Source organism: Aythya marila (assembly GCF_965140915.1).
Source record: "Aythya marila genome assembly, chromosome: 17".
Taxonomy (NCBI): domain Eukaryota; kingdom Metazoa; phylum Chordata; class Aves; order Anseriformes; family Anatidae; genus Aythya; species Aythya marila.
The window spans coordinates 9,277,428-9,292,888 of NC_139058.1; the positions used below are offsets into that span (position 1 = coordinate 9,277,428).

Here is a 15,461-nt window from a genome sequence, read left to right on the forward strand (position 1 = left end):
GAAAAACTGCATTACATGTCCTTTAAAAAATAGCATGGATATAGTGGTTTTAAGGTTGAGCCATATCAACCAACCTGAAGCCCAAACAGCCTCCTCTAATTAGCTCTTGATACTCCCAAGATGTAAGTTATTTCTGTACCATACCTGGAAGGAAGGAATTTCACCAATAGTTCCTGAAAGTCAACCTTCTCCTCTTTTTTACACTTAGTGTTTCGGACTCTAGCAGATCTCCGTTTTGCTGTTTCACCACTATCTTCTGTAATTCTCCTTCTCTTCACCCCTTTCTTGGATTTATCTCCTGCAGATATATCACCTAAAAACAGAAATTAAATAAATAAATAAATAAATACTGACAGATTAAACTGACAAAGAAGTGGATAACCATTTTAGAAAAAAATAATGAGAAGGTACTCTAGAATAGAATACTCTATTTTCCTTCTGAAAACAGCATAAATTTTTTTAAAAAACAACAGAATATAAATTGGCTATGGTATTTTGCTTAAAAATGCTGTTCTGAAGCAAAAAGCAGACTTCTTACTGAAAACTCTGCATTTCATTATTCATTAGAAATTATTATTTTAGTCTCAAGAAGCTTCTGCAATGAGAATCAGAGGAGTCTGCCTTTACCTCCAACACCACTTGTAAATTCCCATGAATATCAATACTGGTAATTCCCTGAGAGTTTTAGATATGTAAATACATAATACAACTACACAATAAAATATTCAAACCTCTTGCTACAAGTTTCAAATAAATATAGCTGACAGCTTGGTTCTCTCAGGTCCTTAAAGTTACACATAAAAGCAGAATAACCAAGTCTTATCTTTTTATGCAACTGCTCATTCATTTCTAAGGAATCCAAGACTCTACACCATCAGCAGTTTGATATGCAACACTGCTGGAAAGGAGATATGATTCTTCCTTTTTTCAGTCTGAGATTAGAAGCATAAGTCAATAGAACAAAAACAGGAGGGGTTAGATACTCCTGCACTGGTGTAACAATTAAAAATAAACCAACCTGACTCCCAGATCCATTAGATAGGAAAGAAGTCCACTGCCCTGAACACCCATCCCATGTCTGAGTTGCCAGTCAGTGATTTTCAGACAGTTTAGGTGGCTTACCTTTTCCAGTTCAAACAGATAACAGATAACTTTATATGGTAGAAAAAAAGTGAAGTTGTGTTCTATGCTATACACATGCTAAAAAGTTTCTGAATCCACCAACAAGCAGTTCAGAGACAGTATTTCCCAGTGTATTCTGTAGTGCTTTTCTGTAGCGCTTCTAGTACCCAGATAAGTAGGAAAAATCACGAATCTTAAACTGAAGTACCTTGCTCACCTACAGTAGCTCCTGGTTCCAATACATTCTGACTGTGGCTTGGAAAATTAGTTGTTGCTGGAGTATAAGATAACACAGGGTCTGCAACTGTCACCACTGCACTAGTGCTGACAGGAGTTGGCTGAATAACACTGACAGGAGTAGAGGTAGGAGAAACAATCAAATGTTGAACCGGGTCTCGGTACTCTGACAGATCAATTCTCTTTCCCAGACTGGGTCGTGGAGGATCACATGTTGTGAGGTGGTGATACATGGCAAGTAAAGCTTCTCCTAAACACTTCCATCTGCACATGAAAACACAACGGTATCATAACTTCATTAGTTCCTGTCACATTATTTCTTAAATTGTATTTACAAGCCTAATAGCATTCAACATTGTCTTTCCCTAATAATTAGAGGTAGCAAGAACAGCTTTTTCAGAAGAATACATGTAATCTGAGAGTCAAAATCTGTTACACAGCTAGAGAGGCTGGAGAATATCTTCCAGTATTCTTGTCATATGGACTATTGACTGTTCCAGGCCTGGAAGAGAGGTCCTTAATATCTTTGCTTCTTGAATGCACCACTATAAAACAAAGAACAAAATATGGCAACAGAGAAAAGTTTTCAGAGGAAACTGGTGCATCAGCTGAAGTAGGAAGGAAATGTCAGTCAGTGTGCCTAGTCTCAGAAAATGTCTTTCATGAATAAAAGATCTATGCAGTAGTTGCTGAAGAAATTAAATTACTCTGTACTGAACTGTGAAAAAAAGAAAGCAGTGTCAAAAGAAACATTTTCAGATTCTGCATTTAATCAACAACAGTAAAAAATCACCCTTATCTACAAGTAGACATAGCTTCTCTGCAAGACAACCTACATGCAGAGTCCATCAATGTTCCATGAAAATGTGCAATAAAAAATAACCCTTTATACCTCAATAAAGAAGTATTTAACAACTTAATAGTATCCTTATATCTTGCTGCAAATAAAGAACAGCAATTTGTTCACAAGTTTTCAGCATACCAATAGTAAAAAATGTTTTTTTAAAACCTAAACTTACTTTGAAGTTCTTGTTCAAACTAGTCAAACATAAAATCCAGTAATACAGCTGGAATGATTGCAAAATCATTCTCAGTTAAGATTTTTTAACATCAGTCCGAAGTTCTAATTCAAAGGTTGAAAGTTGATAGATATGTGGCTTACAATAAAATTGTAAGCAGACCAAAACAACCTACAGACTCGTAACATATGGAAGTATTCTTCTTTTTTTTTTTTTTTTTTAAGCAATAAAAGCCTTCTGAATAAGCTTAAAGTGCAACACAGATGTCAGCATAAGTAGCTTCTGATAAACCTGTTAGAAACAGAAAATATGAAGACCTACGTGAAGAAGGGAATTGGCTGGACCAGTCTGAGGTCTGGTTCTCTGTCTCGCACTAGCAAAGCCTGTCTTTTCTTACGTAGCTCCAGTGCTTCATCTATGATTCTTCCTGTTTCAGCTGTACTCACATTTACATTATGGATAGACATGTCACTAGGAAATATTAAGAAATGAAGAAAAGGGTTTGATTTTTTAAAACACAGATTCATTTTATATTTTCCTATAATGTAACAAAAATAAAGGGTTAAAACATGCATTAAAGAAACATTATTTTGCAAACTTTATAGCCTACAGTAAAAGTGTTCACCACCAGAAATCTCTGCTCTGTTAAAAATTAAGAAATAAGTTTAGATTGTCCTACTCTGTTTCCCAAATACTGAGAAATGAAAGGAAAGCGGTAGGTACTGTTTTCTTTCTTGAACAGTGATAACTTAGAAATTCATGGTTCAGAAAAAAAAATGTACTTCTGAGAAACTCCTTTCGTTCCAAAGTGCTACTCTGAACAATTCACGTAACCACAAAAAAATTGGAGTTGAAAATCATCTTGTATATTGCAAGTCTAGGAATGAATTTTTGAAAGTTAAAAATAGTCCACTCTCTCAGAGATACCACAATCCAGAAACAAAAGCCAAGTGGCTGAAAGCCTTGGCTTAATTCAGCATGCAATTAATTTTAATAGCCAGACGTAAGATAGCTTAATAAATCAGGATCTCTTTAAGTAAACAGAACCTTCTGTGAAGTTATGCATTCTCTTCTAAATCTTCACTCTAAATACTCTGTTTTCACATTTCAGATGTTAGAATATAAAAGTTCAGTTACCTTGGGCAGATCCCATAAGTTTTATGGGCCTCTACTTTCTCTCTGACATCCTGTCCGTACCTGCAACATTTAGCTTTTTTTTGTTGTTGCTGTTGTTGTTTTTTGTTTAATTTAAAAGATAAGTGTTTAAAAGTGTCAGCAAGACACTGTTATAGCTTAAAGCATTATATCACACCGGCTTTTCTGAACTACCTGAGCCTAAAATTCACACTCCAAACTCAGCACTGACTCTAAGATGACACCCACCATTTGAGGAACATCCTTAAAGAATCTTTCCGGAGGCAAGGTTGCTCCTCAAAGATCTTCTCCTTCAGAACCAATCCTTTGCTGTACAGACAATCTTTTTCCAAGGCTTTGCAGATAAAGTACAAACATGCTGACAGAGAAATGAAAATTGAATGGTCAATTGCTACTTTGGCTCACTCAAACGATCCCATTTCTGGGCTTCATATATACCACTAAACTCCATCTGAACATGACGTTTAGAGAAACCAATAGCTTTGTAACATGTCAGATAACGACATCCATGAAAATACAGTTAAAACAACCTATTACCTCTTCTCAAGTATTACATCTAGGAAAAAAAGCACATTAATTTTGTTTAAACACTTGCTGTACATTTTTTGTTTACTTTTAAGACTCCCAGTCCTGCACAAAGAGTATTAGAATTTTGTAAAATGGAATCACAAATGTTTACCATGTTCATGGTTATCAAATGTCTTCCACTACTGCAATAAGCAGTGAATCCCTCCCAGGCTTTTGCTCACATGTGAAACTACATAAAGAGAATTCGGTTTTACAGCTTCCAGACTGACAGACAGCTCTTCTGGAGCAAAAGTGAATTTACAATACAGTTACTCTGAAAACAGTGAAGTGATTCTTTCTAAGAACTGAAAGACTATTTATTGACTGGTCTGGGCTACAGAAGACACAGTCCAAAGCTCAAAGTCAAAACATGACTTGCTAAGGATCAAATCCCGTTAGCCAAGCAAGTCACAGAAGACCTAACAGCTGACGGACTCTGGAGTAGAAAATTCAAATACCCTTAATTCAGACCTCATTTATTATTGACAATATGTTCTGCAGTCCATATCAAACACTTAACATGTCAACAGCACATCCTTTGGTGAAAAATAGCCCACTTGACACCTGATGGAACACAGAGGTCTGACAGTTTTCATTCCCCTTCCTCTTCCTCTTATACACCACTCGTGATTTTCTCTACTGAACTAACAAACATGCTAGTTAGGTATTTGTTGCTGTTGTTTTTTGTTTGTTTTTGTTGTTGGTTTTTGGAGGTGGAGTTTGTTTTTGTTTTAAAGAAAGATATTTTAACACCAAAAGCAGAGATCCAACACCAAAATGCAGATCCACTCATATTTCTTGATAAACACCATACCGGGCATTTATTTGTAGGACAACCAGAATTCATACAAATCATCACTTATCATGAAGTAAAAATCTTCACCACATCCTAACATACTGCATGCCTATGAGAGATATATTTTTCTCATTTACAATTGCATTGTGTTACAATATTTTAACATGAAATTACACGTTTCTTCAGATTTTTTTTTAAAGGATTTCTATTGTACTTACTTGTGTAGTCACTGAGTGTGTACAAGACTGTGATAAGGTTATCTAAACAAGGCCAGTGATCAGGATTACACCTGAGACCTTCTTCGAAAGCATGACGAGCCAAAGGTAGGCGGATGAGTTTTATTGCCACACGACCAATTTTATACCATAGGTTGACATCAGTAGAGTCTAGCATTACAGCCTAGAAAGCAGAACAGACAATATTGGTCACATTTCAGATGTGACATTGGTCACATGCATAACTGCTTGTTTACAGAGACTGTCCCTGCTTTAGTTTTACACTGAGGCACTACTGGCTTGGGGACTGAATGGTGAGCATATAAAGTCAGAAAGCACACAGAACTCAGACCTATATACAAACGAGGTGTGCTGAGACGGGTACACTTGTATTTTGGCAAGTTGTTGCAAACATCAAGGCACCAGTATTTTATTTCAGCTGTACTGTACCTCCAAATAAAACTCCATGGCTGTCTCTAAGTCATCCCTCTGTGCTGCCAGTTGTGCTAGGTTTTTATAGGTGGAATATTTTAACATCAAGCCTGGATGTTTCAGCCCTTCTTTCTCGTCACCAGAAAGAACTGCCTAGAAACAGTAAAATAAATGCAACATGGGCATTAGGAATTAGTCAAATTAAAAATAGCAACAAAAAACTTGCCAAGTGAGAACACTGACATTTGTAATTAGCCAGTAAGAAATTAAGTCATACAAAATATAATAACAGTTTATAGAGTTTCATTCTCTGAAGGTCACTGACCTCTCGCAAAAGACGAATCTCAAGCAGTTCGTGATAAGCTTTAGCAGACTCTTCAAACCGGTCATGTTTCTGAAGGTCCAAAGCTTTGTGATACAAAGCAAAAGCTTCTGCTTCCTGTAGTTTAAAAAGTTAGAACATATTCTGTGGGTAATTTTATCAAATATAACAACAACATTATTATTTTTAAGCAAAATTGGATTATTTCATGCTTTTATTTCACCATTTTTCAGACTAGCTTCTGAAAAGATACGGTGCCTTTAATAGTACTTACTACTGCATATTAAGTCTTCACCCAAAAGAACACTAGCCTTACTAATTCAGTACAACTCAAATGAATTTAGGTTGATAAAGGAAGGTTGAAGAGGTAAGTTATTAACAAAACTTTCTTAAGAACAAAAAATTATGGATAAACAACCTCTTCAACAAGAGAGGACAAAATTCCCACCCATTATGTCACTTCAGAAAACTGTGCGTTTACTTACTTGTGCTTCCTTTGTCTGTGTTTTATGACTTTTGAAGGTACCTTCATAGTCATCCTCAATTGTGGAGCTTGCGTTTAGTGCTGCAATTCTAATCTAGAATGACAGTTGAGATTCCACAAGAACCGTTACATCTACACGAGTCTCAGTTTCTCTTGCAAACTGTTTGTTTGGTTGGTTGGTTTTTAAAAAACACTTTACTTGGCAAACACACTATATTGTGAGGTCCCTGCATAATGCTACAAGAGCTGCAATGAATTTAGGCGTCACTAATACAATATATACAAATGATAATACATCAAAATCTCTTCCCCAAAGTCAGCTAAAAACAAAGTTAAAATTTCAAATGTCTTTCGAGTAATAGCTTCCCTAGAAAGCACAAAATATATTACAGGGATGCTTTTCAATTTCTTAAATTTATAAATTGCTACAATCACTCTGAAACCAACATTCTTATTATAACAATTTATTCTTTCTTATTTCTCAGAAAGAGAAAGTTTTCAAGTTCCAAAACATCTTGAACACCATGTCAAATAAGCCCTTACCATGTTTGTAAATATTCACACTGTCCTTCTCCAGGATTAGCAGGGAGTGCTAAACACTAGAAAGTCTGGAAAGCAAATTGGATTAGAATATTTATTCGATCCATAAAGGAAGCATTCAGAAGTAAAAGACAGGCTAGATTTACTTTAAGCAATAACCAATTAACTGTCCTACGTCACCCTGCCCCCCCATGCCAAGAGACAAATTGCCCTACCATGTAAAAACAACATTAAAGTTAAAATTAACTGAGGACAGAGAATAAACTACAAAGTTAAGCATGCTCATTACTTCAGGATGGCTTTCCTAGTGGTGATGGGGTAGGGGAAGCATTGGCAACGTAGTTAAAGCTGTAAGGTTATTTGGTTAGCATATATTGAATTAACCCACATTATAGCAACATTAAAACATGAATCCCTGAAATGACAAAAAACTCACAAAGGAAAAGCTTCTTGTGTACACTGGCATTACATGAGCATGAATCATTACAGCTTATGAAATTTCTCTCCCATTAATTAAAATAAAAACGTAGAACTTTTCCTGTACCTTTCATCTGCAACACAAAGCACAGTGCTCTCTCAAGTCTCTAAGAATCAGCAAGTGCCATGGTTTCTAGAACAGGAAATGAAAAAATGGAAAAGCCACCCAAGTCCTGTTGACTTTGCAGCAGATCACAGTGGCTACTCATTACTCGAAATACTGTCTGCACCTAGAAATTATTCTGATTTAAAATGTTTTTATTACTGCTATCCCTGTTACAAGTCACAGCCACTGCATACGCACTTAGACCTTTTATTTTTATCCATTTCTAGAAATTGAACTTTTACTAACTAGTATTTCTTCATTCTGCAGGAGAGCTACTAATATTTTCAGTCTTTTTACCATTGATAAGAAGCTTGAAAGGGAAAATACAGATTATAAGTGTGAAAGTTGTTTTTCCACAGAATTAAACCCAAATTTATATTCTATAAACTGCTTGAAACATGTTAGCAAAAGCAAAACACTATGGAGTTTTGTGTGGCTTTTTTTTAAAGAAAAAAAAGCTTCACTCTTATGTATAAAGCCTTTCCATCAACTGAAACAGAGATGACACATGCAGAACAGGCTAAAAACTGTCTTTAATATTGGAGACCACATTAATAGAAGAATAATTCCAAAATTAACCGCAGCAGGAAGTAGTGGGAGTTTTGAAGTATAAATTGAATTCATACATTATCATGATTAGTTCTGCTTGTAGAAAAAAATGTGCTTTTTCATTAATTTCATCAGTTCAGCAGGTACTTTGTTTGCTCACACACTATTTACTTTACCTGCAGCTAAATCAGACTGACAACTACACAGCAATAAAGCATTTTTCCTTTTAAGTCACTCACTGAACATTAATAAAACATCAAAGACAATAATCCCTTGTCTATATTGCACATGTAGAAAATACATGCAGAGACTAATGGTATCTCTTTTCAAAAGTATTGAACGCCCCAGGTTTTGACAGAAAGTGCAGACATGACATCTAGGCAAATAAGGCTGTACGATCAAATCAATTAGATATTTAAACTGAGGATTTTTAAGTTCACTTACAAATACGCCCATCTGCAGAAACGCATTCGATGCCTTTGCTGAATCACATAGTCTTGTTTAAGACTGTACCAAAGTCAACAGGAAAGTCTACAATCAGTAGTTTACTTCCACGGCTGGATTGCCAATGAGACTGCAACTACGGAAAAGGCGAGGAAACAATTTTAATCCTACTTTAGTTTAAATGAGACGTTTGTGACAAATATTTAGCAGCTCTTCTCTCTGGTGGTCACAAATTGAGACCACAAAACCAAACAGAGTGCAATGCCGCTGGAAACAGGACAAAGACGCAACCTTCACACAGCTTTTACACTGCTATGCTAGGCAAGTGGGTTTGGGGCTTTTTAAGCCAGGCACTGGATGTGCATGTTATCCTGACTGCGGACTGAGTTACAACAGCCTCAGAATATCTCAGAATAAACTTAAGTCACAATAAGAACTTTCGGAGCAAGACAGCGGCATCAGTTAGGCGGGGAAAAACAATCAGTCCAAACTACAAAACTTTACAATCCGTTTGAAATCTTTCAGTTGCAAGAGTGTCTTTGCTATTAAACTGTGGTTATTACAAGTGAACGCATTTCTAAAAGGCAACAATAGCCATTAAAGCCCCTTGACTTTAAAATCTTCTCTTTTTCCCTTAGTAGGTTAAAACTTAGGTAAAAATTTCAAGCGACTCTCGTTCCCAGTTATCTGTAACATCCTTTGGGTGATTATTTATTTCGAAACCAGAAACAAAGGGAGTAACCTGGTATTTCCTGGCATCTTTTATTGTTGCTGTACACAAAATTATACACTGTAAATACGTGTTTGTTTAAAGAAGGCTTGGGGTTTTGGTGATTTTTTGTTTTCTGTTTGTTTTAACACCGCAAAGCTCACCTCTGCCGCATTTTAGCGACAGCCGCTTTCACTGAAACGCGGTAACTCTCCGCAAACCGGAGCGGGGACACCTCTCCCACTGCTCGCCACACTCCCCTGCCCGCAGGGTGGCCCAGGAAGGGCTGGGAGGCGGCCGGGGGAGGGGAGGAGACCCCGTTTACCTTCAGGGTGCCCTCAGGGAGCGGGGCAGGAGAGGCCCCGCCGCGCCGGGCCAGGCCAGGCTCGGCTCAGCCGCCCTCAGCGCCGGGCTGGGCAGGGCAGGGCACGGCAGGGCAGCCCCTCACGGCCCCCGGGGGCTGTGGCGGAGGGGACACTCACCTGGCAGGGCCGCCCCGCTGCCCCGAGCAGCCGTCGGGCCGCAGCCGCCGCGGGGCTCCCGGAGCGGCTCCCTCAGGACAGCGGCAGCCGCCGCCTCCTCAGCGATCTCCACAGCAACCGCCCCGGAACCCGTCGCCAACAAAGCGGCTGCTCATTGGGCCAGGGAGCGTTCCCTCAGCCGACCAATGGGAAGGGGGGGAGAAGGCGGGCGGGAACGGGCTGAGGGGCGCTGCGGCCGTTAGGGGGTTTAGAAAACCGCCCAAAGTGCCCGGTTTTGCCTCAGATTCCGTGTGGGGATAGCTAGAGATGGGAGCGTGCTTTTACGTGGCTGAGATAGGGGAGGTTTTCCTGTACGATAGCATGATGATGATGTGAAGCAGTGATTTCAGGCAAACAGTTTGCTAAGCCAATTGCTTGTGGAAAAAAATATTTAGAAGTAATATTATGATATTGCTATCAATTTCAGAGAGCAGGTGTATTACCTACAGCACTCACGAAGGCTCCTTGTGAGGAAAGCACCTGAGCACGCACAGGCTGTGAAGAACACGCTCAAGCCTCACACAATTAGTGGCATATAATCACGTCTAAAGTCACTGATTGTTAAAATGAGTCCACCCCACACTGCTCAAGTTAAACACGATCTCAAGCGTTTCACTGAATTAGCACCTCCCTTGGTTTTCATTAGACGTCTGGCAGGGTGGTTAGCATCATTAATTTTAGCTACAAACTGCATAAGCAGGAAAATCAGTTTGGGGAAACCCATAATATGCACATAACATAAGAAGAAGCTGTGTGTTGGCTTGACACAGTTCAGACTGAAGCATTTCACAAGTTTTTGTACTGTAATCTCCCTTTTTGTAAAGAAACACCTCAGGGCTGGGGTGAAATTTTACATACAGGAGTATGTAAATATACTTGAAATATGCATTGTGGGAGAAAATACTGGCCATCTTTCCATCTAAGAATGGGGTTGCCATCCACATACATTGCAGTACCACGCCATTGTGTTTGCAGAGTAATTTCAACAGCTATCATGATTTTGTAATACTTTTCTGACAGAAGTGCCCTTCAGGGTGTCACTGGTCCTCTGTCTTGTGTAAATACACAGAAAGGTTGTCCTTGCTTCAAAGGCCTTGATGCTAAGAAATAGTTACACAGTCTTCAAAACCAGGTCATTACCTTTGAATATGCAAACATGCCTACACAGTGATCTCAAACAAACCAACGGAGGCCATTTCTGGGAGCAGAGATATTTATCAGTTTTAGAAGGTTAAGCCTGGGAAGTTACAGATGTCAGTACAACGGTAAAAAAAACTTACTATGGCTGGGAGATATTAAATCCAGATGACAGGCAGATTCCATACCATGGAAGCAGGACAATCTGCACGTAGCATTCAAGGGAAGGGGATTTTATAACATTAATTTTGAATGATGGATAAGAGTGGTATATCTAATTTACTCTAACCAACAAACATAAGCAACAGAGATGTGAGAAAATGTTTCCTGCTTCTAGAGGCTTGTGTGCATACTCTAGCCCACATAACTCCCCTCAGCGTATCTTTAAAGGCCTAAAATAATACACTAAGCTAATCTAAAATTAGCTCAGTGTAAGAAAAATAGCCCACCTATTTACATCAACATGAACATAAGAACTATACTCAGTACCAACAGCTCATGAAAGAAAACAGCCAGTAGCAAGTTTATAGACTATCAGCATCTCTTTCTGCACTGACAGTCCCCAGCACCAGAAGTATTAAATTGGCTCAGGCCAAGACAAAAAAAAAATTGTAACCAAAGTTGTTCCCTTGATTAATATTTTAACTGCTCTCATAAAAAAAAGCTCTATGAAATGTAAAATTGTCAAGCTGGTTATTAACCCAGCACTTCCACTGTGATTTTACATCTTTCCAGGATGTTTTGTCAGACATGCCAGAATGCAGCTATGACATGTAAACAGGTAGGAAAGTCACATTTAATCTCTGAGGATCCTTTTATTGAGACATCTTTACATGGTGTACTCTTCCAAGTTTTCCCTCTATCTCTCTCTGCCTGGTCAGTTCCGCAGTGCTGGGAAAGACAAGTCCCAGGGCAACAGCTAACACGGGGCACAGTGGACGGTGAGAGGAAGGCACAAAGCCTGCAGTAATCAACGTGGTCAACACTGCCCAAACAAGCAGAGCTGGGGTACAGGTCAGAACAAGTTTCTGTTATGAAAATTAAGGCTTTCGCAAGAATTTCTGCTTGCTCCTTCAAGGCACAGAAGTACCTCCAGGAAACAAACAGTTTGCGTTTGCGGATCAGGATTAAAGCTGCATAGTTCTCTGCATTTCAGAGTATTCACCTAAAGCTGGTCAAGCTCTTTTACACCATAGTGGCATAACCAGGGCTGCCCACCTTCTTCCCTGCAACAAAGTACATCTGAGTTACGTGTATTTCATATTCAGTTCACCTGTTTATTACCTAGTTTCAAAAACATTTAGTTGAAGAGACCTGAGAAAATGCAGAGACCTGGGCAGCCAAGTATCTATCTCTAAGCACTAAGAGATATGAAAACGAAAGCAACGCTAAGCCAATAACTGCTGCTTACCAAAAGAGGTTCTGATAAATTTTATTAATCAGAGGTGTGGGCCCCCCAGTGGCCCTGAATGAGATTTTGCAAACATAGAAGGTATTTAAGCTGCATAGGGAATAGCTAACCTCTAATCGTAATTAAAGAGGATATTTTCAACTATCTTGAGACATAAACAAATAAAAATCTATTCAGAATTATGAAGGAATGCAGAAGTACTCTTCAGCCTTGTGTTTCCACAGACCTCCACACTCTTAGCTCCTCTGTGGCTCCATGTCTGGTACCTGACAAAGTCACAAAGCGGAAGGGAAACCGATTAAAGTTTTCATTATCAGTGGATGGCCAAGATAACATTATACATGAAAAGTACTGTGCTTTTGTTTTAATAAAATACTATGCACATTCCAGTTATAGAGTGATGGAGCATGCAGGTCCTACAAACCAAAACGCTTCCATTCAGAGAGAAGTGTAACAACAGCTGAAGTTGTAAGGGCCCAGGCCCAATAGGCAGAGCGCTGTCACTGTGCTGTCACCTGTGTACAGCTACAGCAGCCCCTCCACAGAGGACAGCGGGCTGAAAACTTCAGCCACAGGGCACAGTGAGATGCTGTACCTTCCCTAAACTCCCTGTAACAGTGGGGCAAGGAAAAGTATTTTGAACAGCTGAGTAAATGACAGGGATTAAATCTAATGGTAGCAGAACCTTCAAAACATTTTCCCGTGGCACAGTGCAGTTCTTCACAAGCAGCTGCATCCTCTGCACACTGCCATTGCCACACAAACATTCAGCCATGAAAATTCTGTGGACAAATGAAACTTTGTGGGAGCAGTCACTGGCAGCTGGCAGTGGCAGACCACAAGATCTGATGTGAGCCTTATATAAACAATGAAATAAATGCAAAAATCTCCCTCCCAGTAATCACATCTCTTTCTGGAAAGGGCTTCTGGGAAGCCCAAAAATAGAAGAACTTGAAGGGATGTCCCAGGTCTCCTCAGCCAGCCTGAGAGCCTTCTGCTGCCACAGGGAAACAGAAAGTAGGATCTTTCTGCATTGCTAAGTATGAGGAAATCTGGATAAACTGGAGAACCTCTGTGATTCTCAACACAACCAGATGTGTTCTGGATTTAAACAAGCTTTGCACTGCTACTAGGAGCTTTGTCTAGGTCTGGTAAGCATGGCCATCACCACACTGCTAATGGCAAAACCACGGGGTTAGCAACAGACAGCTGGAGAGCCTTTGGGCTACAGGACAGGCTTGAGATAAAGACCTCAAATTATTCTAATAACATCAGTACAGCTGATTGCACCAGTCTTCAGCTTTGTAGGCACAGGCTGCAAAGACAGAATTGAATCACACAGGTGAGAGTGCCGGACTACTAGAGCTACAAGAGGAGACAAGTTAAGTGGAGCTGGTCACCTCTAGGTTGTCTTCATCATTGCTTCGTTCCCACAGGTTGCTCGAGGGATCACAGGAAAGTCATCACCGTCCTGTTCTTGCCGATCTGCCAGGGCTCCAGTGGGTAAAAGCGGATGACAATCCTTATCAGGCATAAGAGCAAAAACACATCAGACAGAAAAAAATATTATTTTACAATGAGTTGTTATCCCTGCCCGGATTGCAGCAAGCTAGAAAATCTCCGCTAAGCTCCAGCAGGCTCCCACCCCAGGCATTAATTTAACAGAAGCACAGGCAGGCTGCGTGCGGGCAGAGTACAAACAGGTGCCAGAGTTCACCCGCACAGACCCAAACACAGACTGAACTCCTACGAGAGTCTCGTCCATTTCAGAAGCACCCGAGCAGCTCTCATCCTGTCGGGTGTTCATCCTGACGGCACCCCAGGGCCAGGGGAATGTTCCTTTCCATGTGGGGACGGGGCAAGGGGCCGAGCCTCCAGCCCCATGTCCCGGGGCCCAGAGCGGTCCCATGGGCCGGGACAGCCCGGGGACAGCTTGGGGACAGCTTGGGGACAGCTTGGGGACAGCCCGCACTCACCGCTCGGTGCCGAGGCCCAGCTCCGCCGTCAGGAAGTCGAAGAAGCGGGCGCTGTGCGCCTTGTTCTGCTCCGCCGAGCCCACCACGCCGATGGAGGAGACGAGCAGCTGGGCGCAGGGCTCGGCCGAGCCCGACACCACCATGGGCAGCCCGCTGCGCACCGTCACGTTCACCCGCTGCCGGCACACACACGGTCACGGTCCCGATCCCGGTCCCGGTCCCGGTCCCGGTGCCGCTCCCGGCCGCCCCCCGGCCCCGCACTCACCTCAGCGGGCTTGCCTAAGATGGCGGCGCTGGCGGCGCACAGCTTCTGAGGCAGCTCCGGCGGCAGGCGCTCGGCCGCCAGGTTGGTGTCCAGCTCCACGAACGGCATGGCGACACAGCCCTCAGCGCCGGCAGCCGGGCACGGGGAGCGGGGAAGCGGGCAGCGGCTCCTCCCCGCCGCCGTCCCGCTCCTCCCCGTCCCGCCCCCAAGAAATGGGAGCTGCAGGGTTTCTTGTCTCGTCCCGTATAAATATCGTCGCCCCCACGTTGGGATTTGAGCTCCGAAGTTGGCAGAAGTGCCCCTGGCACCGGACTCGGGCTTCTCACAAGCTGAGGTGCTGTGCCGGGAGGCTCCTTGTGATGGTTTACAGCAAAAAGTTACGAGCCGCCTTGGCTACCAAGTCATGGTGTCGAGGTACAGCCCTGTGGTGAAGGTTGGCCCTGTATGACGGGATTTTTTTCCATTTTCCACAGCTACCGACAACCCTAATGAAAACTGGTAGAGCTGCTCGCCTTGCCGGGGGAATTGTTTGGCCTTCAGTGCTGCCAGCGAGGACAATACTGGCATGGGGAGCAGCGAGTGAAGCAGCCAGCAGGAAGGTTGGACTCGGATTTCCAGGAGAGACTGACTGCAGAAAGAGAGGCAGAACGGAGAGGGGGCATGGCAGCCGGCAGGGGATGGCTGCTGGCACAGAAGCTCCCCTGAAACCCAGGAAAGCAGCAGCAGAAATACCCCAGGAAAGCTGTTAGATTTCAGGGTCAATTTACAGAAAGACATAATCTCATTATTAAGGGATGATCTTGAGCCACGGTAACCATGAATTCATACAGTGCTACTGCCTACGTGGTATTTTTCCACACAGTAATTACTTTTCTGTAATAATTGTGCCAGGGGTAGGGAAACCACTGCTGCATAGCAGAGATGCAGTGAGGAAAATTTTAGGACTTGCCCATTCAGAAGCCCTAGGAGACTGTACT

At 41.6% G+C, this 15,461-nt stretch overlaps 2 protein-coding genes across 5 annotated transcripts in view; both read right to left on the reverse strand.

Moving 5' to 3' along the window:
• Positions 1-9,748, reverse strand: part of CABIN1 (calcineurin binding protein 1) — a 111,627-nt gene extending 101,879 nt beyond the window's left edge. For 3 of the 4 annotated variants that reach the window (XM_082773759.1, XM_082773760.1, XM_082773757.1), the window contains exons 1-12: positions 9,657-9,748; positions 8,466-8,601; positions 7,434-7,499; positions 6,893-6,957; positions 6,351-6,443; positions 5,869-5,982; positions 5,562-5,696; positions 5,115-5,295; positions 3,762-3,891; positions 2,700-2,849; positions 1,331-1,623; positions 145-313 (exon numbers count right to left, since the gene is read on the reverse strand). In XM_082773759.1, the coding sequence (XP_082629885.1) occupies positions 145-313; positions 1,331-1,623; positions 2,700-2,849; positions 3,762-3,891; positions 5,115-5,295; positions 5,562-5,696; positions 5,869-5,982; positions 6,351-6,443; positions 6,893-6,895 (1,268 nt within the window). In that variant the 5' untranslated portion in view covers positions 6,896-6,957; positions 7,434-7,499; positions 8,466-8,601; positions 9,657-9,748. The remainder of the gene's footprint in view (positions 1-144; positions 314-1,330; positions 1,624-2,699; positions 2,850-3,761; positions 3,892-5,114; positions 5,296-5,561; positions 5,697-5,868; positions 5,983-6,350; positions 6,444-6,892; positions 6,958-7,433; positions 7,500-8,465; positions 8,602-9,656) is intronic. The other variant, XM_082773758.1, reaches the window with a different exon arrangement.
• A 1,860-nt stretch (positions 9,749-11,608) lies between these two features.
• On the reverse strand, positions 11,609-14,644 carry DDT (D-dopachrome tautomerase). The gene is made up of 4 exons (XM_082774457.1): positions 14,485-14,644; positions 14,220-14,395; positions 13,644-13,765; positions 11,609-12,509 (listed from the first exon to the last, which is right to left on the reverse strand). The coding sequence occupies exons 1-3, from the start codon at positions 14,590-14,592 to the stop codon at positions 13,693-13,695; spliced, it is 357 nt and encodes a 118-aa protein (XP_082630583.1). The 5' UTR covers positions 14,593-14,644; the 3' UTR covers positions 11,609-12,509; positions 13,644-13,692.
• Between the last annotated feature and the right edge of the window lie 817 nt (positions 14,645-15,461).

Bases quoted from the DNA above. Each gene is read 5' to 3' on its own strand.
- DDT (XM_082774457.1), bottom strand. From the start codon at position 14,592: ATGCCGTTCGTGGAGCTGGACACCAACCTGGCGGCCGAGCGCCTGCCG. The intron at 14,396-14,484 runs GTGAGTGCGGGG...GTGTGCCGGCAG, and splicing joins TCTTAGGCAAGCCCGCTGAG to CGGGTGAACGTGACGGTGCG. The intron at 13,766-14,219 runs GTGAGTGCGGGC...ATGCCTGATAAG, and splicing joins CTGGGCCTCGGCACCGAGCG to GATTGTCATCCGCTTTTACC.